At 50.9% G+C, this 25,875-nt stretch overlaps 1 protein-coding gene across 3 annotated transcripts; it reads left to right on the top strand.

Moving 5' to 3' along the window:
• Window positions 1–25,875, top strand: CSPG5 (chondroitin sulfate proteoglycan 5). Of its 3 annotated transcripts, none has more exons than XM_033165708.1 (5): window positions 5–171; window positions 2,975–4,508; window positions 11,170–11,358; window positions 19,465–19,618; window positions 25,690–25,875. In XM_033165708.1, the coding sequence occupies exons 1-5, from the start codon at window positions 108–110 to the stop codon at window positions 25,849–25,851; spliced, it is 2,103 nt and encodes a 700-aa protein (XP_033021599.1). In that variant the 5' UTR covers window positions 5–107; the 3' UTR covers window positions 25,852–25,875. The 3 variants fall into 3 exon arrangements, with proteins under 3 accessions (XP_033021601.1, XP_033021599.1, XP_033021600.1); XM_033165709.1 differs by having other exon boundaries at window positions 7–171; window positions 19,465–19,537; XM_033165710.1 differs by lacking the exon at window positions 19,465–19,618 and having other exon boundaries at window positions 1–171; window positions 25,690–25,874.

Raw genomic sequence — 25,875 nt, 5'->3', positions numbered from 1 at the left:
CGGCTGGGCGCGCCATGCGGCGGGGCGTCCGCCGGCGCTGAGCGGCAGCCGGAGCAGCGCGCGGAGCCTCCTGCCGAGGGCGGGACGCGGCCGAGGGTGCACGGAGCATGGGGCGCGCCTGGCTCGCCTTCGCCGCCGCCGGCCTGATGGCGCTGGCGGGCCTCCTCGCGGGTAGGTGGGGGCGAGATGAATTGGGGGGGTGGGATGGAGACGCCAATACAGACCCAGATTTCCACCCTTTTCTCCTTTCTCTCTACCTGGGTATTTTCTGCATTGCAAATATTTGGGCGTAATTTTTTTGGGTGGGGGTGGAATTTGCAACGGGAGAACCGTCCCCCCCCCCAATCCAGACAGTCTCGTCTTCCCCCCCCCCCCACGCCGACCACTCCCCTCGCGCAAAAAAAGAGGGTGCGTTATTATTTTTTGGCAATGGTTAAGGAAACCGGGGGAGCTTTTTCAGGAAGTGGGGTGGGGGGACGGTTAGGGCTGGGTGTGTGTAAAAAGGCCACATTGGGGTGGGAAGAGAAGGCACTTCCCCCCCCCAAAAAATGACTCCCACCCACCCTTTTCTTCCCTCTCCCCCTCCCACCCCCCATTTTGTCGGATGAACCTGCTTTCGGGGATGTCTATTGAGTAATTTGGCGGCGGCGTTAGTTGTAATGCAAGACACGTGTTACAAAATCCACACACTCCCCTCGCCCTGCTTCCCCTCCCCTGCAAATGTATTTCGGTGTGTGTGCCCCCCAAAAAAGGAGGCTGTGGCAAATGGAGAGCTGGAGGGCAGGGGGAGGGGCGGGCGGTGGGAGATCGCAGCGAAATGCGGAATCGCACCGGATCACGTCCTGTTGATTCCGTTGCAGACGAGTCAGGGGTGCTGGTGCAATATCGAAGACCCCCTGTGCCTTGGCTGCATCCCCCTTCTCAAAAAAAAAAAAATCGGTCGAAGATCGAATGAACGGAAGAAGAGAGTCCCTTTATTTCTTAAAAATGCGGGTCTTGTTTGATGGTGGAAGAGATCTGTATAGTCCCCCGGAGACCGTGTCCTGTCATAAATAAACCCCAGACGCTTGGAAGGGAGTGAGAATTATCCTGCCTGCCTGCTGCTGCTGCTGCTGCCAGGTTCAGATGTGTAAATCTATGGATTTCCAGGTCAGAAGGCCACAAAAGCCAGTGACTCAGACCTTCCTTCCAGATGGGGGACTGCAAAATGAATTGTTTTCCTTTCAAGACCCCTCAGCTGCCTGGCAGGATCAGACCAGGAGCTTCACCTGTTCTAGGATCTGGTGATGACCAGTCAGACAGGTGCTGCTTTGGAAGCTGAACTGTGGTGTGTGTGTAGGCATGGAGGTGCTGTCCACCCTTTTGGGTCTCTCCATCCGTCTTCTCCAGCTGGTTTTGCCTGCAGTCCTCTTTTTCAGTCACACCCCCAGCCCTGGATGCTCAGAAACCAAACAACGGACACCCTCCGTCTTGTATTTATCTTTTTCCTGGTTTGAGGAGGGGGTGTTTCCTACCTCTGGAACCGTTTCTTTCCGTTTGGCATTGGCTTCTCTTCCATTCCGCCCTCGTTTTTCTGTTTGCTTTTGTCTTAAGCCTCAGAAAAAAAACAACCTCCGAGATATTTCTCAAGGAAGCCAAAATTAGAACACTGGGTGGGTGGGTGGGTGGGGGGGTCTTGTCAGAGGGAGCCCACCCTTTGCCCATGGGTTGGTTGAAGGTTGATCAGGCTTCCTTGTGGAGAGAGGTCCACCGATTTGGTAAATAAACCCCGAGGCGACTGTTAGCGCCAAAGACATTTCCCATATTTACACCCCACTCCTCGCTACAACCAGCCAGCTCCTTCTCTCTCTCTCTCTCTCTCTCTCTCTCTCTCTCTCTCTCTCTCTCTCTCTCTCTCTCTCTCTCCCCCCCCCCCCCCACCTTCCAAATGATTAATTCTGCTCTACTACACTAGGAAAGAGGGGGAAGGAGAAAAGCTGAATCAGGCAGCCAGAATGTGTGGGAATGAGCCGCCAGCCGAGACCGCTGCTATTTTTGACACCGCGGCAAGGGAAGAATACGCATATATATATATATATATAAAATATTAGGGAAAGTACCATTCGATGCGCTGGAATTGTCCGTAGGAGGTTCTGGGGTTTGGAAAAGCAGAGAAGCTGAACGTTGGAAGATTCAGGGCGGATAAAAGAAAGTCCTTCTTCACGCAGTGCTGAGTTAATCTGTGGGACTCCCTTCCGCAGGAGGCACTGATGGCCAACCTAGGTGACTTTGAGATAGGACTGGGCAGATTCATGGAGGAGAGAGATATCAAGGGCTAACAGCCCACAAAGGCTATGCACTTGCTTCCGCCGTGGGAGGCAGCATCGCTTCTGAATCCCAGTTGCTGGAAACCGCAGGAGGGGAGAGGGATCCTGCTTGTGGGCTTTGCATTGAGACACCTGCCCCGCTCTGCCCTGATGCAATTTATAGCTCAGTTGTCAGAGCATAATATAAAATCAAAAAATCAAAAAATCCTTCCAGTAGCACCTTAGAGACCGACTAAGTTTGTTCTTGGTATGAGCTTTCGTGTGCATATCTGAAGAAGTGTGCATGCACACGAAAGCTCATACCAAGAACAAACTTAGTCGGTCTCTAAGGTGCTACTGGAAGGAATTTTTGATTTTATATTTTGTTTTGACTATGGCAGACCAACACGGCTACCTACCTGTATCTCTTGTCAGAGCATGAGGCTCTTAATCTCAGGGCCGTGGGTTCGAGCACCACATTGGGCAAAAGGTTCCTGCATTGCGGGGGGGGGGGGGGTTGGACTAGATGACCCATGAGGTCCCTTCTGACTTTTCTATGAATCTGTTTATCAGGTTATGAGGACAGGATGCTGGTTGGGCCTGATCCTGCAGGGCTCTTTTTAGGTTCTCTCCCTGCTTGCTTGCTTGCTTCCCCCACTCACAAGCACTTATGCCTTTCTTGACTGCAGCCTCTGAGCAACTTGCAAGATCCCCCAACTCCACTGACGTCCGAGGAGCCCCCTGGCAGAGCAGGCCGGCCGCTGTGAGCAGAGAGCCGCCTCCGAGGAAGGAGCATCCCTTGCCACCGAGACCCAGCGCCTGGCGAGGGGGGAACGCCTCTACCGCCAAAGCCTCGCAGGCAGCTGGAGCGAGGGAATCTCAGCTGAAGCCACCTGCTGTTCTCCCAGGCGGTGATGGAGATGGAGGAGACGCGGTCGCTTCTGACATCCTAGCTGCCGGCGGCCCCCCAGGGGCAAGCGTCACGGTGAAGTACTTTTCTGGCGAGATGGAGGAGGAGAAAAACGGGTCGGGCCTCTGTCTGGGCTGCCCCGGGGGGACTCTCAGCCAGCCTCAGGAGCCTTTTTGGGGGGGACGCGGCGGCAAGGGCCCCCTGGAAGCTTTGTCGGGCGCAACCGGATTTGCCCAGCCAGCGCAAGGGCAGGAGGGGGTCTGGAAGTTACTTGACGGGAAGGACGGGGCAGCGGGGAGCCCCCGCCCTGCCCCAGAAAGCCAAGAGGAAGCCGGCAGCGGGGACCAGCCCGCCAAGGCCTCCCCAGATCAGGGGGAGTTGGCAGAACGGACCACGGTGCCCAAGTTTGCGCCAGGAACCAGCTCTCCCGCAGGCCTGGGCCACAGTTCGTCTGAGACGGACCTCCTCGACACGTTCGGGGTGGCAGTGCTGGCGTCTCCCACGAGGGCCCCCCAGGAGGGTGGGGCGGTCCCGGAGCAAGACTCCGCCCAGAAGGAGGAGCCTCTGGAGCTGTGGGTGGAGTCTTCCAGCAGCTCGCCGCCCGACGGCGCGCAAGGGCGCACCGACCTGAGCTGGCCGGGCGCCGAGACCCCCCGGACGGCCGCCACGCCTCCGGTCAAGGCCTCCCCGAAGCCGTCGCAGGACCCTTTGGCCTCCGAGATCATCGACATCGATTACTATGACCTGTTCGACGGGGAGAGGCTTGGCGGTGCCGGCCTGGATTCCACCAAGCGCAAGCCGGTGGACGACAAAGGGATGTCGTGGTCCCTGCACGACCTCTACGATGACTTCACGCCCTTCGACGAGTCCGATTTCTACCCCACGACCTCCTTCTACACCGACGGGGATGAGGAGGACCTGGACGAGCCGGAGGAAGAGGAGGAGGAGGAAGACGGCGGAGGAGGGCTGGCCAGGGACCTGGAGGACGAGAACGGCTTCCGGATCCCCACGCCGGCGACACCCAAGATCCACACCGCGGTCCAGGAAGCGGAGCCCACCAGCCGCCGGTACGTCGTCCCTCCTCTGCAGACTTTTGTCATCTCGGCGGGCAGCAGCAGGGCCACCCCCAGGCCCCGTCCGGCGGAAGTTGGCCGGGACCTCGGCCTCTTGGGCGTCGTGGAGAACGGCACAGAATGCCGTAGTGGTTTCGTCCGGCACAACAACTCCTGCAAGTCCATGTGCGACACGTTCCCCAGTTACTGCCACAACGGGGGCCAGTGCTACCTGGTGGAGAACCTGGGGGCCTTCTGCAGGTGAGGCGCTACCTGGGAGTGGGCGGGGCTTCCCTGGCAGGTGAGGTGGGAGTAGCAGAGGCAGCTGTGGCCGCGCTGGCCGCTGCGCTGCAGGGGGCACCACAACTGGGACGTGGAAGGCAGCATGAAAGGCAAGGGGGGGATTTTAGCTGAAATTTGAGTCCTTCTCTGGGAGTAGTGGCCTTAAAAGGTCTGGGATGCTCACCCTAAGTCTGGTTTTGGAGCATAGATTCATCCTCCACCCAAAACTGCACTGGCTTCAGCTTGGTCTCCACCTGTGACAGGGTGAGGGGTTCGAATTCCGAGCTCATCAGAGTGGATGGTACCAGTTCATAGTTCAAATGGGTGAGTGCTGTAAACTGAATGCCCCCCCCCTGCCGTGTGAAAACACACAAAGCTCCCCTTCAAGTAAGAAGACCAATACATCAGGGGCAACGGTTTAAGCCTAGACCAGTGTTTTTCAACCACTGTGTGCCGCGAGATGTTGCCTGGTGTGCCGTGGGAAAAATTGTGTTTATTTGATTCCTATTCAAGAGAATTACTTTATATATAGTCAATATAGGCACAGAGCTAAAAATTTTAACATTTTATAATGGTGGTGTGCCTCGTGATTTTTTTCATAAAACAAGTGTGCCCTTGCCCAAAAAAGGTTGAAAAACACTGGCCTAGACCACTCCCTCTTGAGCTAGCTTTCTAATTGTAGGGAGTTGGGGCTTTATTTATTTATTTCATCAGATTTGTATGCTGCCTGGTTGTAAGACAGCAAAACCCTCAAAGAAAGATGAAGGGATGAAATTATCCATAAGGGGAAATGGCCGCAGTAATTTAAAGTAGCGGTGGACCAAAAACAGATTGAAACTCGCATCAGCTTTCTAAACATCTGGGTGGACTTGTCAAAACTGGAATGTTTCCAACATGTGCGGGAAAGATTCCAGCAGAAGGCCACCTGCTTGATAATCATAATCATAATAATTTATTATTTGTACCCCGCCCATCTGGCTGGGTTTCCCCAGCCACTCTGGGGGGCTTCCAACAGAGATTAAAAATACACTAAAATGTCACACATTAAAAACTTCCCTAAACAGGGCTGCCTTCAGATGTCTTCTCAATGTCAGGTAGTTGTTTATCTATTTGAAATCTGAAGGGAGGGCGTTCCACAGGGTGGGCGCCACCACCGAGAAGGCCCTCTGCCTTGATGTCAATAGGCAGGGAGTTCCAAAGTTTAGTCTTTGTTTAGAATGCTCACATTCCTTTTTATGGCCCTAGCAACTTCCCCGGTTGTACCAGGAACCTCGAGGCTCCGTATTTGGATGGCAACTGTGCCAGAGGGGTTTTATCATAGAGTTGGAAGAGACCCCAAGGGCCATCCAGTCCAACCCCCTGCCAAGCAGGAAACACCATCAAAGCATTCCTGACAGATGGCTGTCAAGCCTCCGCTTAAAGACCTCCAAAGAAGGAGACTCCACCACACTCCTGGGCAGCAAATTCCACTGCTGAACAGCTCTTACTGTCAGGACGTTCTTCCTAATGTTTAGGTGGAATCTTCTTTCTTGTAGTTTGAATCCATTGCCCCGTGTCTCTGGAGCAGCAGAAAACAACCTTTCTCCCTCCTCTAGATGACATCCTTTGATATATTTGAACATGGCTATCATATCACCCCTCAACCTTCTCTTCTCCAGGCTAAACATACCCAGCTCCCTAAGCCGTTCCTCATAAGGCATTGTTTCCAGGCCTTTGACCATTTTGGTTGCCCTCTTCTGGACACGTTCCAGCTTGTCAGTATCCTTCTTGAACTGTGGTGCCCAGAACTGGACACAGTATTCCAGGTGAGGTCTGACCAGAGCGGAATATAGTGGTACTATTAGCTCCCTTGATCTAGACGCTATACTCCTATTGATGGCCTAATGAACCACAAATACCCAATGTGGCGAGATTGATGTGCAAGGCATGTGGTGCCTTGCAAGGTTCCCAACTAGGAGAACATTGGGGACGTCTTAGAGCAGGCAGGTTGGGGAGCTGAGGAGAAGGATTGGCTCAGCCTTCATCGCAGCAGAGACCGCGCACCCTACACTCTTTCTCCATAGGGCTGAATGGGAGGTAGCCACTTAATGTGGAAGAAAAGGAGCACACCCCTCTTGGCATGTGGGCTAAATCTGGGAAATCTCATCCGGCACCCCCAAGTGGGAATCCACTCCTGTTTGCTGACCCCCCATATCCTGAGTTATCTGAGAATTATAGGGTTGGAGGGGAGCCCCAAGGGTCATCTGGTCCGACCCCCTGCAATGCAGTAATGTGGGGTTTGGGGTCATACTGGACTGTGATGGAGCTTTAGGGAACTGTCTCATTGACCTGGAGCAGGAGTGGGGTACCTGTGGCCCTCCAGGTGTTAATTGGACTACACGGCCCATCATCCTCTGCTGACTGCAGTTTGCCCATCGGCGACAGACACAATATTTTCAAGGACTGCGACGAAGTGTTGCAGCGCGGAGTTCTCCCATCAGCCACGGGCTCTTGCAGGATATCCCATGCCATTCCCTCTTCCCGCCCCTGAACTCCTGTTTCTCCATTTTGCCCCTCCCTTGCATTTATACCCCACCTTTTTCTCTGAGTAGCTCACGGTGGCATGTGTGGTTTCTGCCCCCCCCTTGTTAAGTCCCCCCAACAATAACCCTGCAAGGTAGGTTAGGTCGAGAGGCAGGGACTGGCACCTGGTGAGCTTCGTGGCTGAGTGGGGATTCGAACCCTGGGCGCACAGGGTGATGCTATTTGGTCTCCGAAAGGTGTGTCCCGAGTGCTTCGTTTCCGACGCCTGTTACGACGACCCTGGGAGGTAGGTTTGATGCTGTCCCAGGCCCGTGCCGTCTGCCCGACCCAAGGTTGCGAGCGGCGGCCTGAAGGCGTCTCGGCTGCTGCGTGCTGAGCGGAGAAGGGGAGGGATTTCCCGGGTGCTCCCTGCCCCCACAGCACCCTCCCTGCTCAGCCGAGCTGGAATTAGGTCAGCGCCACGCTGACGGGATGCTCTTCCTGAGTCACTAATCAGCTCTGACAGACAGCGGTGGCGGGAAGAAGAAGAAGGCGCGCTATATCCAGCAATGGCGTTCTGGGTGCGAGTTACGGGGCGCCCCGGGAGCAGAGGTTGGGTAGGGGGGGGGTCTTCTGCGGGAGACGCGCCCCTTTTGTGACCCAGCAAAAATCCTGAAGCACAAATGGGAGGCGAGTTCAGATCCTGCCTCACTCATGGTTGACTATGGTGTGCCGGACCTGTACACAGTATTTTCAAGAACGGCAGCGAAGTGTTGCAGCGCGGAGTTCTCCCATCAGCCACGGGCTCTTGCAGGATATCCCATGCCAATATTTAGGCAGGGGAAGGGTTGTCGGTTCCGCATGTGCTGTGCATTCATAAAGTCGTACAATTGTCTGGTTTTGGAGGGGCCAAAAGGGTCATCTAGACCAACCCCAGCAATGCCAGAGTCACAGGTTGCTAAGGCTGATATACCCACCTGCGGGTCCCCTGTGTGTTTCTTGTTCCTTCTCGGCTGATGGGCTGAGCATTTCCAGCTTAATCCTTTCCCCCACCAAGCCTTGGGTGCCGTTGCAAAAATCTGCTGCTGATTGGCCGAATTGCATGATAGTGTGTTATTCTGCATTGTGGGTTTTTTTTTTAATCACTTTGTTTTTGCACTGCATTTTGTAAAATTATCATTAGCCATACTGGGCTCTTGCGAGAGAAAATGCGAAATAAAGAAGTCTGTGGTGGGCAGGTTTTGGCCCTCTGGGTGTTGCAGAACTACAAATCCCATCATCCATTGGCCATGGGGGTGATGGGAGTTGTAGTTCAGCAAAATCTGGAGGGCCAAGGCTCTCTCCCTGCCCTCATTCCTCTTCCGTTAAGAGGCATGGACACACACATGATAGCAGGGTGGATTTGATTTAAATCAAATCGATTTAAATCACTGGTCAGTAAGACTTGATTTAAATCATTTTTTTTACAGAAAGACTCATTCTTGCTGGTATAATCTTAATATTTACAGCCAGATGATGATTTCATTTTTGGAATAATAAATTTTCATGAGTAGTTTTTACAGTTATAAAAAAAAATTACTGTTTTGGTTATACTATTAGAAATACACAGATAATTATGAAATTATTGTGAAGTTTAATAGCTGTTTATAATTGGGCAACTTTTCTGCTGTACTTTATTGGAAGAAGAAAAATAACCATGTCCTTAATAACAATTTAAACCATATATTTAACTAAAACAATAACATTATAGCATATGTATCTATGCTTGTTAACTGATGTGGTTAAACATTTTTTTTTTAACTCAGACTGAGTTTTAGCACACTTGAAAAACTTAAAACAAATCCTTATTTCCTGATGAGTAGCCTTTGGACTACAATGTAACTTAAATAGAAAACTATATTTAGAAAGATTTTTCCTCCAAAAGCATTTTATTTTAAAAATCCAATTTAAATTTTTAAAAAATCTGATTAAAATTTGAAAAATCATGTTTGTGTGTGTATGATTTTTTAAATTTTAATCAGATAGATATATATATATATATATATATATAGAGAGAGAGAGAGAGAGAGAGAGAGAGAGAGAGAGATTTTTATCCACCTTGCATGATAACCTAGCAGAGCTCCCCCCCCCCCATGTTTTGGAAGCAAACTCCCATCAGCTGCATGATGGTAGTCCAAAACGACACCAGCTTGGGGAAAGACAGAGTCCTCTGTGTGGTGCAGCAGCTCATGCCGCCCTAACATTATTGCGCAATGCACTGCAATTTGGGGGCTTCTCTTTCTCTATAAGAAATATATATTCCTGGTATATATTTCCCCTTTATCCCTCTTAAAAGACTGCACACGACACAATATATCTTAGATGAATAAAAAGAGTTTACTTACATTACTTCCTGAGTTACAGTACAGGCTCAGAGATGCAGAGAGGCTTAGATAAATGTATTTACATGTAGTGAAGCTGATTCCATAGGGGAACAGGCTTCACCTGTGCTCCTCTCAGCTGCAAGCCAAGAGAGCATCCTGCTTCTTCAAGAGACGAGGCAAAATGGAGACTGTTCCCTGGGATCTTGTTCCCAGGTAAGACCACACCTACTTCTGGTTCCTGTAACTCAGTCCAGGTAAACAGGAAGTTAAGCCTGGAGGACTGAGTTACCTTCATGTCCACTCTAGCAGTGTTGGGTTTGGCTGCTCTCTGTTTACATCCCACATGGTCAACCTCTTTTGACGGTTTTATTTTTGCATTTGAGTGGCGTATAAATTAGATGAAACAAGTAAACAGGTTGCTGCAGCTGGTGCTGCAATGTGCGGCTGGTTCACACACTGAGCCTAGCCCCAGATTGGTGACCCATTTGTGCCGCTGAGCTGAACTAGGCGTAGCTTTCGAACCCGGTGTTGGTACCAGCACATCAGTGGGCCTTTCAGAGGAGTAAATTCCCGCGTTTATCTAAGAGTCACGAATCTGTCCCTTTCAGCCTCAGCCCCTTCCCCTGGCTGCCATCTGCATTACAGGGACAACGATACTGGCCTACCTTGCAGGAGCGTTGCAGGGTTTTCTGAATTACCGTATTGTTTCTTTAACAAGAAATGCTCCAAGCACTTCAAATTTGCTACAGAGGTCGGTGCAGCTCAGCGCCTTCTCTGACAATGGATGCCACAAGGAAACATACAAGCTGGTGACATGCCGTTATCTTTTCCTAATGTATCCTGCCCCTAACCCTGGAAGCTCCACTTTTAGCCTTTGTGGGTAGGCATCTCCACTGGAGTTGAGCTGGGGGGGCGGTCAAGATCCAGTGCGGGGAGAGCAGGGGAGGCCTGCCCTGTGCAATGCCCTCCCGGCAAATGTCAAGGAATTAAACAACTGTAAAAAAATTCGTAGGCATCTGAACACAGCCCTGCTTTCGGAAGGTTTTAAAGGTTTGGATTTTCTTTCTTGTTTTATTTGCATTTTTGTTGGAAGCCACCCAGAGTGGCTGGGGCAACTCAGTCAGACAGGCAGGGTATAAGAAATTTTATTGTTGTTGTTGTTGTTTAGTCGTTCAGTCGTGTCCGACTCTTCGTGATCCCATGGACCAGAGCACGCCAGGCACGCCTATCCTTCACTGCCTCCCGCAGTTTGGCCAAACTCATGTTAGTAGCTTCGAGAACACTGTCCAACCATCTCATCCTCTGTTGTCCCCTTCTCCTTGTGCCCTCCATCTTCCCCAACATCAGGGTCTTTTCCAGGGAGTCTTCTCTTCTCATGAGGTGGCCAAAGTCTTGGAGCCTCAGCTTCAGAATCTGTCCTTCTAGTGAGCATTCAGGGCTGATTTCCTTCAGAATGGATAGGTTTGATCTTCTTGCAGTCCATGGGACTCTCAAGAGTCTCCTCCAGCACCAGAATTCAAAAGCATCAATTCTTCGGTGATCAGCCTTCTTTATGGTCCAGCTCTCACTTCCATACATCACTACTGGGAAGACCATAGCTTTAACTATACGGACCTTGGTCGGCAAGGTGATGTCTCTGCTTTTTAAGATGCTGTCTATGATGATGATGATGATGATGATGATGATGATGATTATTATTATTATTATTAGGATTGATTCCTTTCCCAGGCTCCCCCTTTGCTGAGCCGACCTTGCTTTGCCTCTCGCCCCCGCAGGTGCAACACCCAAGACTACATCTGGCACAAAGGCATCCGCTGCGAGTCCATCATCACCGACTTCCAGGTGATGTGCATAGCCGTGGGCTCGGCCGCCCTGGTGGTCCTCCTCCTCTTCATGATGACCGTCTTCTTCGCCAAGAAACTCTACCTGCTCAAAACCGAAAACAGCAAATTGCGCAAGACCAAGTGAGTGGCGGTGGGGCAGGGCGGGCGGGGTTTTGTGTGGGTGAGTGTCAATGTCATGGACGAGTTGGACGCAGAGGAATGCGGGGAGGAACCAGCTTGGGAACGCCCCGGGGAAGAAGGCTCAGAGCCCAGGGATTGGTGGTGGGATGACAAAGAGTGGTAAGAGGGAGAAGATTGGGAAGAGGAGGAGTGGAAGCTGAAGAGGCAACAGGGCTTAGTGAGCGGGGAGAGTCTGTGGCAGAAAGCAGTCCAGACTCGGAGGCAGAAGCTGAGGCAGGAGAGGAGGGAGACCCAAGAGGCAGAGATGGGTCTGGCTGGGGAAGAAGCTCAGGGTGTCTCCTCCTGCTGCTGTGACAAGCTCCCCTCCTCCCTTGTCTCCCAGAACTAGTGGAGGCATGAACAGGGTGGAGGAGAGGTTGGCCTCGTGCAGGCGCAGTCTCAGATTGCTTGGGAAATCCCCGGAGAGGAGGTGGAGACTTTCAGTCTCGGCAACTGATTTTCATGGAGGAAGGCTCCCGGGAATGAGCTGCTCTGCTCAGCCGCACACTCAGCCAAGTTGGCGGAGGCTGGGTTTCTGCTAATGAAGAGCTAACTCCCATCTTTAAATGGTGTGATCGCTGACTGGCAAGGAAGGGTAGGGAGACGGACGTGCCTGGAAAAGGTTTTGTCTTCATCCTTTTATTGCAGAGGTGCCGTGTGTGTGTGTGTGTGTGTGTGTGTGTGTGTGTGTGGCTTTTTTGTCCTGAGGGCCACACTCATCTCTGGACAACCTTGCAAGGGCCACATGCTAGAAGTGGGTGGGGCCTGGGGCAAAAGTGAGCGGAGCAACACATGTTTCTCATCATGGAGGAGAGGGCTATTGAGGGCTCCTAGCCAGCAGAGCTATGCTTTGCCTCTGTGGTTTGAGACAGCAATGTTTCTGGATCCCAGTTGCTGAAAACCACAGATGGGGATAGTTGCGCTTGCGCACGGATCCTGCTTGCAGGTTTCCCACCTGGTTGGCCACTGTGAGGACAGAATGCTGGACTGGGTGCGCCCCCTTTGGCCTGATCTAGCAGCCTTTACTTATTACGATCCTGCCATCAACGACAGGCTTTGTGGGTTCCCTGCTCCGGTGGGGGAATGCCCCTCCCGTCCCCATCTTGTGATTTACGGGGCTGGAGTTTTCCGGCTGGGAGAAATGCCAAGTGTTGTGTGTGCCCGCGATGGAGCGCCTGTCAGTTCGCCTCTTCCGCGGGCTGTAAATTTCCCGGGTGACATCAGAGGAAGAGGTGAAACAGAGTGGAAGGGGAGGGGAAGCCTGTTCTGGAAAAAAGCACACCGCGGCATTTTCCAGAACTGAAACTCCCCATTTTATATTTATATATAAAAAGAATTTATCAGAAATAGCAGTTTGCATGACCCGCTAAGGAAGATAAGACGACTATAAAATTCAAAACAGCAACCATTAATTGCGCATTCGCTGAAAACCCAATTAAAACGATTTGGTTTAATTACTCCACCAAGCCTGGTGAACTCGATCCGTGATGCCAGCTTCTCAAACTCTGATCGTCCTCTAGCAAGAGGGTCCTAGATGCCACATTTAGTAACTTCTTCACTGCTCAGTAAATTCCCAACGTGACGGATGGGCTTGATGCAGCGAGTCCAGTTTCCCAATATCTTGTTTATTATTATTATTATTATTATTATTATTATTATTATTATTATTATCATTATCATTATCATTATCATTATCATTATCATTATTATTATCATTATTTCTTGAATTTATACACCGCCATATACCCAGAGGTCTCAGGGCGGTTCACATCAAAGGATCACAGTATATACAATAAAAATAAAAGCAATAAGAAGAAGAAGAGTAAGAAGAAGAAGAGTTTGGATTTGATATCCCGCTTTATCACTACCCGAAGGAGTCTCAAAGTGGCTAACATTCTCCTTTCCCTTCCTCCCCACAACAAACACTCTGTGAGGTGAGTGGGGCTGAGAGACTTCAGAGAAGTGTGACTGGCCCAAGGTCACCCAGCAGCTGCATGTGGAGGAGCGGAGACGCGAACCCGGTTCCCCAGATAACGAGTCTACCGCTCTTAACCACTACACCACACTGGCTCTCAATTATACGCCCCCCTCCAAAAAAGAGCCACATTTTAAAAGGGTATGGGATGTTGATCAGGTCAACCGAAGGCCTGGTTAAAAAGGAACCTTTTTGCCTGGCGCCTGAAGGTGTAGAATGAAGGTGCCAGGCGAACTTCCCTGGGGAGAGCATCCCACAGACGGGGAGCCACTGCAGAGAAGTTGGCAAGAGTCTTCAATCCCCACTTGCAGCACCCACCTCTTGCTCCTGTGCCTCTTAGGAAATCCCCCAGGGAATCCCATTGTCCTCCAGGGGGCGGTACTTCCCACTTTGGGAACCGCTGGGCTACCCAGTTCATGCAGTTGTGGGGTAGAATCCTTTCTGGGCTGGGCTGCTTCTGCCCACAGGTGAGGGAACTGTCAGAACATAAACAGGCGGGAGAGACACCCGTGACTCATCGCCAGCCTGGCCCATCTCTGCCTCTTGGGTCTCCCTCCTCTCCTGCTTCTGCCTCTGAGTCTGGACTGCTCTCTGCCACAGACTCTCCCCGCTCACTAAGCCCTGTCGCCTCTTCAGATCCCAGCACCTCCTCTTCCCAGTCCTCCCCTTTGTCCCACCACCCTGAGCTCTGAGCCTTCTTCCCTCGGGGGTTCCCAAGCTGGTGCCTGCCATCCCTCCTCTGCGTCCAGCCAGTTTCCGAACCCAAGAGCCCCCTCTCCTCCTGTGGTTCCCAGCAACTCGAATTCAGGAGCGTTGCTGCCTCCAAATGTGGAAGCAGAGCAGAGCTTCCGCCGTCAATAGCCCCTTTCTCCTCCGCGAATTTGCCCAAACCTCTTTCAAGCCATCTGGGTTCCTGCCTCCTGTGGCGGCGAGTTCCATAGGTTAACCATGTGCTTGCATGCAGCAGAACTTCCTTCCACCCACCCTGAAATCTTCCAGCCCTCGGCCTCACTGGGCGCCCGCCAGTTCCATCATGTCCTAATTCTTCTTCTTGATGCTCAACGTTGAGCTAAACCTGAAGGCCGGGAACTCTGCTGCCTGCCGGTGAGCGCTGCCACTGCAAGCGCACAGGCCTGCTCACCCTGCATAACCCCACTTAGCATCTGGAGGACGGGAAGGAGGGGGAGCTCCTGCGCTGCTTCGGGGCTAAGGTCACTCCTTTGTATCCCAGCTCCTGGCTCTCCTCTCTTTCCCCTGAGCAGGCCAGCTCCCTAATGAGCGGTTAATTGCTGTTTTGCAAAAGTGCCATCAGTAATTACCAAGGAGTGCTTTGCACTGTCTGGCAAGACCTCTGGGGGGGGCTGTGGGGGGGGGAGAGCAAAGGTACTACTTGCCAGCAGCTTCTGGGCATTGGATGCACTTTGAGCATTCCCCTTACATCTCCAAAATACGGGGCTCCCCCCCCCCCGTTGCTTTTTTTGCATGTCATGGGCATCGCTGTCTTTTTCCAAGGCAACACCATTTGTGGTTATTGCCCCTGGGAATGACTGCATCCCAAACACCAGGAAACAAAAGTCTCCCGTGGTATCCTGTGCAAAATGATAGTGGGTTTGCATCAAACAAAAAACTGGAGCCCCCTTCCTCTCTCTCTCTCTCTCTCTTTCTCTCTCTCTTTCTCTCTCTCTTTCTCTCCCTCCGAGAATCCCAGCTGACCTCTTACTTCTGGCTGCGATGAGCCATTTTTCAAAGCTCCCTGTCATGACAGAACCTAATAATTGCCACCCAAGCCGCAGGCACCCAAGTCTTCCTGACCCCCCCAATGCACTTTTTGTAGCAGTGGCTATGCGGATGCTCCCTTGGGAGGTTTACCACTTGAAGGAGGCAAGGGCCCCTCTGCTTTGTGCTCAGCAGCTGGCAACCGGAGATAGACTCTTCCTGGATATGGAGGTTCCGCTTAGCAACTTAGCACCAAGGCCGTTTGCATGCCGCGGTTTTGTAGGAGGACGGGAAACCCATGGTGCAATGTCTTCCGTGCAAAAAATGCAACATATCTTGCTTTAAAAGCCGGTTTCTAGCCATTGCGGACACAATTCAATGTAACTTCAGAGTGCGCCCTGCAAAAATCTCAGGGTGTGTTGTTCAGTCGTTCAGTCGTGTCCGACTCTTCGTGACCCCATGGACCAGAGCACGCCAGGCACACCTATCCTTCACTGCCTCCCGCAGTTTGGCCAAACTCATGTTAGTAGCTTCGAGAACACTGTCCAACCATCTCATCCTCTGTCGTCCCCTTCTCCTTGTGCCCTCCATCTTTCCCAACATCAGGGTCTTTTCCAGGGAGTCTTCTCTTCTCATGAGGTGGCCAAAGTACTGGAGCCTCAACTTCAGGATCTGTCCTTCTAGTGAGCACTCAGGGCTGATTTCTTTAAGGATGGATAGGTTTGATCTTCTTGCAGTCCATGGGACTCTCAAGAGTCTCCTCCAGCACCATCATTCAAAGACATTCACAAAACAAGTCAGGGTGTGGGTGAAACCAAATGTCCCATCTAGTCAACATCCTGTTGTCCCGGATGCCTCCTCTGGGAAGCCGGCAAGCAGGATTTGAGCACAAGAGCAAATCTCACCTCCTGTGGTTCCCAGAAAGTGGGATTCAGAAGTATCACTACCTCCCACTGTGGAGGCAAACTAGAGCCATCCTGGCTAGGAGCCATCGATAGCCCTCTCCTCCATGAATTTGTCTGCTCCTCTTTAAAAGCCATCCAGGTCGGTGGCCATCCCTGCCTCCAGTGGCAGGGAGTTCCCCAGTTCAACGATGCACTGCGGAAAGAAGGACTTTTATTTCACCTGCCCTGAATCTTGCTCTGATAAGAACCAGACCAAGAACTCGCGCCAATGTCGCATTCAATAGTGAGAATAATCCCTACTAGCAAGCCAAATATAAATAGCAAAAACAGAAATACATGTAACCATACAGTTGTTGTAATAAACTTAAAGCTATGAAGACATTCACAAAACAAGTCTTTTAACACAATATATCGACGCAGCATTTGGCGTTAAGAGTCTTTTTTTGTGAAATTTTTTGTTGTTGTTCGGTTGTCAGATATACAATATTTACCATAAATGTACAATAAACGTTTCGAGCAAACAAACAAAAAATATAAGAAACAATTACAATTGATGTATCTGCTTAATTTCGTTGATACCCCTGACAGGTTGCAAATTCAATACACTTGTAAAAGGAAAATACAAATACTGCAATATTAATACAAATAAAGTAAACAAAAATATCGTATCATTAAGCAAAAGAAAAATAACATAGAAAGAAAGAAAGGAAAGGAAATAAACCAAAAATTAAGAAGAAAAAACCCCAATACCAACAAATTTCCCAAAGCACACCCATGTAAGAGTCTTTAAAGATTAGATAAAGTTTATAATAGTCCCAAATCAGGATGCACCAAACGTTTCTTATTGGTGTACATAATAACGAGAACTGAATCTTGCTCTGGAATAACTGGGGTCCCCCCCCCAGCCCCCCCATGTCTGCTTTGCTTTGGAACGGGACACCCCTTCTCTCTGGGGCCTTGACATCCACGCTGGGTCCCTGTGATACAGCTGGGTCTCTTCCAGCCAGGGCGGGGGTCCCTCCACTCAATATATGCAGAGATGGGTCCCTGGCTTCTTAGCAACAGCACATGGGGGGGGCGAAGGAGCCTGGGAACTGCCGCTGCCCCTCTTCCCGAGCGCCCCTTTCCGCCAGGGGTCATGGGAGCGGCTTGCATTCCTACGCACTGCTTTTTCTTTTGCAAATGAGCTGGGTCCCCCCCCTTTAAAAAAAACAACACACCCGCCTGAGTGCGCAGCCACAATGCCCACCCTTCTCCCCCCCCCAAGTCCTTTAAAGAGCTTTGCAGGGGAGAAGGGGTGGGGGCTGAGCAGCTGTCGCTCTGCATGGGGGCGCCTTAGCTTGGCAACAGCAGATGGCCGTATTGTCCTTCGGGTGGGGAGGGGTGGCTTTGTATGGCGGCGGTGGCGGGGGGGGGAGATTCCCTCCATTGGCATCTTGGGGGGGCAGAGGTCATCTGAGAGCGGGCGGGACGGGTGGGACAGCGTTGGTGAGAAGCAACACCAATTCCCTTTGGGGAGATGACACAGCATGGCGCAAACGGTGGCGGGTTTCGCCTTCCTGGCTCCAAGCACCCGCGCTCCCCTTGTGAATGAGGTTGTGGAATCGTAAAACTGTAGAATTGCAAAGGGACCCTGGGGGGCATCTAGTCCAACCCCCCCTGAAATGCAGGAACCGCAGCGCTTTGGTTCCTGGCGCTGCCCACCTGTCGGGGAACTGCCCTCACGGCACAGCGCAGTGGGGGTGACAGGGGTTTGGGATGTTACAGAGAGCCCCCCAACAACACCTGAGGAGCAGCACTGAGAGGCAGCAATGAGACCTCAAGCAGGGAAGGGGAGGTTTCTCAGGGAACGGGCAGCGAAGGCTCTAGGGACGTGAGAGGGCGCAGAGGGTGGCATGCCACTTCCGTCACCCCAATTGCGCAGAGGGGTTCCCCACGTAGGGCAAGGATGAGCAGATTCCGGATCCCGCATCTCTTTTGCTTTGGGGGGGGGTAACCGGAAAGGGGGCACTCCCGGATTCTGCTGGTGGATGATACAGACGTGTATTTGTTAGCTCTGCACTGTAAATAGTTTGCACAATAAAACTATAAAAAGAAGCAACGGAATCAGCTGGTTACTCATGAGCCACGAAACAGAGACCTGACACCACCATTGGAATGTGGCCCCCAGAAGGTTATGTGGGGGGGAATGTGGCCCTTGAGCTTTCCACGGTTGTTAATCGGCATCTGTTTCTCACTTTTCTGTATGTTTTCTACTGCACGTCTTGTGTCTTTCTGTTGCAAACCGCTGTGGGTTTTTTTTTAAAAAATGAATTGGCAATCGATAAATTCATTATCGAAGAGGGTTTTCCGTCCCCTGCGTTATTGTCCGAAGAAACGATGAGCAATATGTCATAATTAATATTATTCTGACTCCACAATGAGAAAAATAAAAAGATGGTCGCAGGGATGCCACAACATTGGGTTCGAGGTTGTTCCCTTCTGACTCTGGGATTCCGTGAATGTTAATCGTTTTAAGCAGAAAATGATGCGAAGCACAGTCAGGAGGTTTAGGCAAGAAACTTTCCTCCTGGGGGTGTTCTCCTCTGCAAGTGCAAATTTGGCCAGAGATTGGCGCCTGAAAGGCACTCTGCAACTGCTCAGAGGCAGCCTCTTCCCAGCGCTTCACCTGTTCTGGTGGTGAGCCATTGCTCTGCAAAGTGAGTGGGTGACCTCTGGCTTCTCCCGTGGGAAAAATTGTGGAACGAACAGTTAGGTAAAGGTAAAGGGACCCCTGACCATTAGGTGCAGTCGTGGATAACTCTGGGGTTGCGGCACTCATCTCGCTTTACTGGCCGAGGGAGCCGGCGTACAGCTTCCGGGTCATATGGCCAGCAGGACTAAGCCACTTCTGGCGAACGGAAACGCCGTTTACCTTCCCGCCGGAGCGGTCCCTATTTATCTACTTGCACTTTGACGTGCTTTTGAACTGCTAGGTGGGCAGGAGGTGGGACCGAGCAACGAGAGCTCATCCCGTCATTGCGGGGATTCGAACCGCTGACCTTCTGATCGGCAAGCCCTAGGCGTCCCCAAACAGTTAGATTGCTTCATTTTTGGAGAAGGCTTTTTTTTGGGTGGGAGTACAGCTGGGTGTGCAGAACAGAGAGTGATTGCAGGAGCTGCCCTCTGTTTGTGCATCTCTTAGATGTCGTCTACACTTCCGCGTAATCGTGTTTGAACAGCATAGCAGGCACTCGAAGTTCCCCGGAAATGCTGCTATGGTTTGTTGCCAGCTCGACGATCGAGTTGTGTTTTGCCTTTGTTGAGAGTCCTACATTGCGGGGGGGTATGTGTGTGTGTGGCCTAGATGACCCTTGGCCTTCCTTCCAAATCTGCGATTCTATTACTCTTTCTGACCTCCGGATTCTCTCCTTTCTTTCCTCTTTCTCTCTGTCTGTTTGTTCCCCCTCTTCTCTCCCCCCGCACCGGCAGATACCGAACCCCCTCTGAGCTCCACAACGACAACTTCTCGCTGTCCACAATTGCCGAGGGCTCGCACCCAAATGTAAGGAAATTTTGTGACACCCCCTCCAACCTCTCCCCTCATGCTCGTGCATTGGCTTACTATGATAACATTATCTGTCAGGTAACTCGTCTTCTTCACGTCTCCCCCCCCTTTGCTGCATGCCTCATGCCCCCCCACTTCCCTCTTCCCCCCCACCTTTGTCTCCTACCCCCCCACACACACCCTGCCTGCTCCAGGGCACGCTCAGACCAACACCAGCGAGAGAAATTGCTGATGCCTGCGATTGGGGGGGGGGAATAGCGAAGTTGGGGGTCTGGCTGCACCCAACCAGAGATAACTCCAAAAAAGCCCTGCTGGCTTTGGCCAGGTGCCCACCTAGCCTGGCACTCTGTTCTCCCAGGGTCCAAATGCCCCAAAGAACCTAGGAATCGAGATAGACTGCCTCTGGAGCTGGAAGTTCCATACGAATGTCAGAAGAGCCAGGTCAGGTTCCTCCAGAAAACACCCTGGCAGGAGTCCCCCCCCCTCCAATAAGTTCCTAAGAAGTGGCCAGTTATCCCAGTGGCACAGTGGGAACCCCACAAGCAGGGACCTGAGTTCTATATTTGCACACTCCCCACTTGTGAATCAGGGCAGCTGGTGTTCGAAAGCATCTCTGCCGTCCTTTTTCTGTGAATTCATCTAAGGTCAGTGGGTGTTGCTGCCTCCTGCGGAAGGGAGTTCCCTAGTTTAACGGCGGAATGCATTTGAAAGTCCCGCCCTCGCCCTGCCCTTTCCAACATCCAGCTTCGTTGAATGCCCCACGAGTTCTTCCATTATAAGAGAGGGAGGGGGGGGGAATCCTTCCTTCTCTCTGCACACTGTATAAACTTCGGCCACATCCTCCGTTACTTGCCTTCCCCCCCTCCAAACTGAAAATGCAACCTTTTCCCTCATAGGCAGTTGCTGCAACCCACTGATAATTTTCCGTAGAATACATCCTTTTAAAAGGGCAGCTCTCTGCCGCCCTCCAGTGGTGGGGCTGATCCATGCGGGAGTTGTTCCTCTGTTCCCCCACATGGCTGCGTTCCTCTGCACCCCCTCGGTTCATCTGCTGCACTGAGCCTGCCTGCCTGCCTACCCTCTCCAAGGCCTTTGGGAAAGTCAACCAAATTTGCATAAAATTCACTTTTATCCAGATTTTTTTTTAAAAAAACCTATACAAATTAATGCTGCAATCCTATATGCCTTTCCCTGAAAGACTCCCCATTTAAGTGTGCAAGCAGTCAGAAAAATGACTGCCAAACATGCCCCACCAAATGTCCAGTAGCTTTGGGGCAGCCGCATAGAATTGGAAGCATTGTAAGGAGACCCCCAGCGGTCATCTAGCCCAGCCCCTGTACATAGGACGAATCGCCACCAAATATTCCGAGAAGCGGGGCTCTGGAAACCATGAAGGTGTTGCGCCTTTCAGCGAAGTAACTGTTTGGCCTGGTGACGCACATGCTTAGCTCTAGAGCAGCGATCGGGGGTGGGGGTCTTGTCGAATGTGGCCCCCATGATCTCTCGATCCGGCCCTTGGGACTCTGCCAAGAATGCAGCCTGCTGTTGCTTGCCTGAGCGATGCTTTCCCGGTGGACGTGCTCCCTGCCCCTTCTTCCCTTCCATGTTTCCGCAACCCACCCCTCCCTTGTGTCCATCCTCAGGGGGCTTGGACCCTGCTTGTCTGCGTGCCGACAGCCACATGCCCACACCCACGTCTGGCCTGGAGGGGGGGAGGGTCGGCGGGGGTCTCGGGGTGGGGGCACGAGGCTGCTATGGGCTTGCTGCTTCCTCTCTGCACTGCTGCCTGTGGGAGGGGGAAGTGGAGGGCCGTGGCGGTGGGGGGGGGAGATGGGGACGCAACAGAGCATGTGCAGAGAGCTTCAGGGACACTCTGGGAGCGTCAACAGACAGACCGCCTCAGCTGGGGGTTTCAGCAGCCCAGGGCTTTGTGTGGTATTTATTTCAATATTTTTGTGTGCTTGTTTATTGTAGGCATTTAATACTCCACCCTTCATTAAAAAGCACACACACACAAATCTCTGAGGACTTTTCAATCCAGATAGGTAGGTAGGTAGATAGATAGATAGATAGATAGATGATAGATAGATAGATAGACAGACAGACAGACAGACAGACAGACAGACAGACAGATAGATAGATAGATGATAGATAGATATAGAGATAGATAGATGATAGATAGATAGATAGATATAGAGATAGATAGATAGATAGATAGATAGATAGATAGATAGATAGATAGATAGATGATAGATGATAGGTAGATAGATGATAGATAGATAGATGATAGATAGATAGACAGACAGATAGATAGATAGATAGATAGATAGATAGATAGATATAGATTCATAGATAGATAGATAGATAGATAGATAGATAGATAGATAGATAGATATAGAGATGATAGATAGATATAGAGATGATAGATAGATGATAGATAGATATAGAGATGATAGATGATAGATAGATAGATGATAGATAGATAGATAGATAGATAGATAGATAGATAGATAGATAGAGTGATGATGATAGATAGATAGATAGATAGATAGAGAGAAAGATAGACAAACAGATACACACACACACACACACAAATTTAATGCCACAATCCTATGTGCATTTGCCAGTGAGTAAGCTCCACCAAATTTGTTGGGAGTTGCTGCTGGCTCATGTAGGAGGAGGTCCCAATCTAAGATCTACCAGCTTTCTTATATATATTGGGTTTTTTAAAATTGTATTTCGGTTTGAATCCTGTGGTATTCAAACTGCGCTACAATGAAAACGCAGCATATACGGAATGTCGTCGTCATCCGTCTGTCTCGGGAGGCAGTGGGAGAGTACCCTTTCGGGGGCAAAATCAAATAGTTGCAAGAGTAGAGACCAATACGGGAGAGACATGTTTTGTTGCAGCTGGGGAAGGCGCCTGGGCAGCAGTAAAAATGCAATTTAAAATCATGCAGCGTCTGGAACAGCTCCTTACAATTGCTGCAGTGGGCAGGCAAACCGTTAAGCGGGTTGAGAAAACCCCTGGCTAATTCCAAGCGGTCGCAGGGGCCACGTTTGGGGTCCCCGGTATATAGAATTGCGCAGTAAAAACCCCAAACGAAACACAATATAGCAACCTCGTCACTGAAATCCAAATTGAGAACAGAAATCTGAATTTATGGGCTGGGAGGCGGGGTCAGTAATAAAATCTGGGTCATTCCACATCAAATCAACGCAAAAAACACCCAAGGGTTTTGTCACCCACCATCTCCGATTTTGATTAAATTTGGTGTACGCCCTTCCCTTATGGTTGAAAGAAACCCCCTTATATAAAAAAGAAAGATCAAACAATAAAATAAGGAAAAAATAACGGTAACTTGAAAAAGTTAAAGTAGGCTAAAAGCAGATCAAAATTTGCGCCAACTTTCTGAACACCTGGGGAGGCTTGCCTAAACAAGGGTGTTTGTAGCAGGGGCCTGCCTGGTATCAAGAGGCAGGGAGTTCCAAAGTCTCGATGTCGGCACTAAGCGATCGAGTTCTTACAAATGCGAAACAGGTATTATGCGGCACCTCCAATAGGGCCAATTTCGCCGACCGACAAAGCATTTATAGAGGTTGTCATCCGCACCACATTATCGTTTTAAATAGTCACAGCTTTCCCCCGGAGCTTTCCCCCGGAGGATTCTGAGAGCCGCAGCTTGTTCTGGGCGCCTGGCAAAGCTACAGCAATTCAGAATCCTCTGGAAAGAGGGGTTGGCTGTGTAGCATATCTGGTTTTGCAGGCGGAAAAGCTGGTCACCTGACATGGTTGTGATGGACAGGTGGGTATCCCCTCCCCCCCCGCCTACCTGCCATGCTTGACCTGCATGTGGAGCTAACACACTTTTGTGTTTTGTGGTTGGCGGTGCTGTTATCATTTACAGTGGACCCTCCGGATAAGAACTTACCGTATATACTCGTGTATAAGTCGACCCAAATATAAGCCGAGGCACCTAATTTCCCTACAAAAATGTGGGAAAGCTTATTGACTCAAGTATAAGCAGGTTCACCTTTGCCACTGTGGTAGAGGAGGAACGAGCAGCCCAAAGCAGCCCTTTGGGCTGCTCCTTCCTCTTCCTCCTTTGCTGCTGTGGAGCTCACCCCGTCGCAGGGTTTCGAACCGCCATTCTTCTGATCAGCAAGCCCTAGGGCTCTGTGGTTTAACTCACAGCGCAATGTTCCCTTGTGTTATACAGAGAAGGCTGGGATCCTGTCCTGTTTAAGCAGGAGCCAGGGAAAGTGAGCACCTGTGGGGTTTTAATACTTCCTTAACTGATAGGCTTTCTGCCTTCTGGGGTCTAAAGTTTGCATTTATGTGAGCAGTTCAGGAATGGAACAAGCTGCCTGGGGAGAGTAAAGAACCGCTGTTCTTGTACACTTCTTAAGGAATGGTTGACTTGAGTATAAGCCGAGGGCAGCTTTTAAAGCACAAAAAGTGTGCTGAAAAACTAGGCTTATACTCAAGTATATATGGTAATTCGTTCCGGGGGTCGCTACGTACCCCGAAAAGTCCGCAACATGAGGCGCCGCTTCTGTGCATGCGCGAGATGCGATAGAGTGCTTCTGCACATGCATGTGCGGCGAAACACGGAAGTAAACATTTCTGGGTTTGCCGCGTTCGCAACCCGGAAGTTACATTCCGAGGTTCCACTGTACGAATGGATAATACTGCTTATCTGCCAAGTTGGCTCCCAAAGGAATTCTACGACTCTGAAATCCGTCACAAAATCCAAACAGAATTAAAACGTACAGGAACATTCTCCATTGGAGAATGAAAGCATCCTTTTAAAAAATGCACAGTAACCCAGTTTTTTTAAAAAAAATAAATGTATTTTGAGATCAACATCCTGGTACTCTCAACTATCCTGGAGTTAAGGGGCAGGATCCTGGTGCTGTCCTGGGAAGCGTGGTTTCCGCCACGTCGCTGTGTTTGCTTTCCAATACATCTCTACAGTCGCCCCACGTAACAGGAGTCCTCGGATTGGATCGGGGAGGAGAAAACCCAGCAACATTAAAATGCAGTTCGAGACAATGTGAAACCGTGACAAATCAACTAAAAGAACTTGAAACTTAAAACCTACGGCTTAAATTTTGATTTAAAACTGGGAGGTGTGGCAGTTAAATTGCTTAAAAAGGCACGGACGAGCAGAAATATCTTTGCTCAGCGCATTCCAGAGAAGGAAGGCCTGGAAAACCTCTCCGTGTGGAAATCTGTTCCACAGTCAGGAGCACAGAGAGTCAGACCATTGGTCCAGCTAGCTCAGGGGGAGGCAAACTAAAGCCCGGGGGCCGCATCCGGCCCAATCGCCTTCTAAATCCGGCCCGCAGGCGTTCCGGGAATCAGCGTGTTTTTACATGAGTAGAATGTGTCCTTTTATTTAAAATGCATCTCTGGGTTATTTGTGGGGCATAGGGATTCGTTCATTCCCCCCCCCAAAAAAAATATAGTCAGGCCCCCCACAAGGTCTGAGGGACAGTGGACCGGCCCCCTGCTGGAAAAATTTGCTGACCCCTGAGCTAGCTGCTTCCCACACTGACTGGCAGCTGCCCTCCAGGCAACTCAGAAGGGAGGCATTCCCAGCCCTCCCCGGAGATGCCTTTTGAGACTCAACCTGGGACCGTCTGCATTCAAAGGAGGTTGTTCTCCCAGTGAGCTAGGGCCCACTCCAAAATTAACATTCTAGTCCTCATGGAGGGCTGGTTTGAATGAGAACCTCAGAAGCTGCCTTATTACCCAGTCAGGGCATGGATCCATCCAATTCATTATTGTCTGCGCTAATTGGCAGTGACTCTCCAGGATTAGGGGCAGGGATATTGCCGAATCCCTGGGGATTAAGCCCAGCTGCATTGCAGGGGGCTGGACTGGATGACCTCCCTGGGTCCCTCCCAGCTCTACTGTTTTATGATTCAGGAGCTTGTAATTTTTTACCTGAAAGCATAGAATTCTGCCCTGGCTTGGATTAAGAGCCAAGGACCAGCTTTTGTGCCAGGATCTGACCCCAAGCTTCCCCCTCCTTGGGAGATCTCTGTTGGCATTGCCGCCTCCAGCACTGACTCCTTTTTCTCTCTCACGCTTCCTTGCTCCTTCCCTTCCCGACCGCTCCCACACCCCATCCCCCATTTAGGACGACCCCAATGCCCCCCACAAGCTTCAAGACCCCCTGAAGTCCTGCCTGAAAGAAGAGGAGTCTTTCAACATCCAGAACTCCATGTCTCCCAAACTGGACAACGGCAAAGGGGACCCGGACGACTCCGAGGTGAATTGCTTGCAGAACAACCTGACATGAGAGCCCAGAAGGAGAGAAAGAAAG

Source organism: Lacerta agilis, chromosome 12 (assembly GCF_009819535.1).
Source record: "Lacerta agilis isolate rLacAgi1 chromosome 12, rLacAgi1.pri, whole genome shotgun sequence".
NCBI lineage: Eukaryota > Metazoa > Chordata > Lepidosauria > Squamata > Lacertidae > Lacerta > Lacerta agilis.
This window is presented reverse-complemented; position numbering and strand designations above follow the sequence as displayed.

Bases quoted from the DNA above. Each gene is read 5' to 3' on its own strand.
- CSPG5 (XM_033165708.1), top strand. From the start codon at position 108: ATGGGGCGCGCCTGGCTCGCCTTCGCCGCCGCCGGCCTGATGGCGCTG. The intron at 4,509-11,169 runs GTGAGGCGCTAC...TCGCCCCCGCAG, and splicing joins AACCTGGGGGCCTTCTGCAG to GTGCAACACCCAAGACTACA. The intron at 11,359-19,464 runs GTGAGTGGCGGT...CCGCACCGGCAG, and splicing joins AGCAAATTGCGCAAGACCAA to ATACCGAACCCCCTCTGAGC.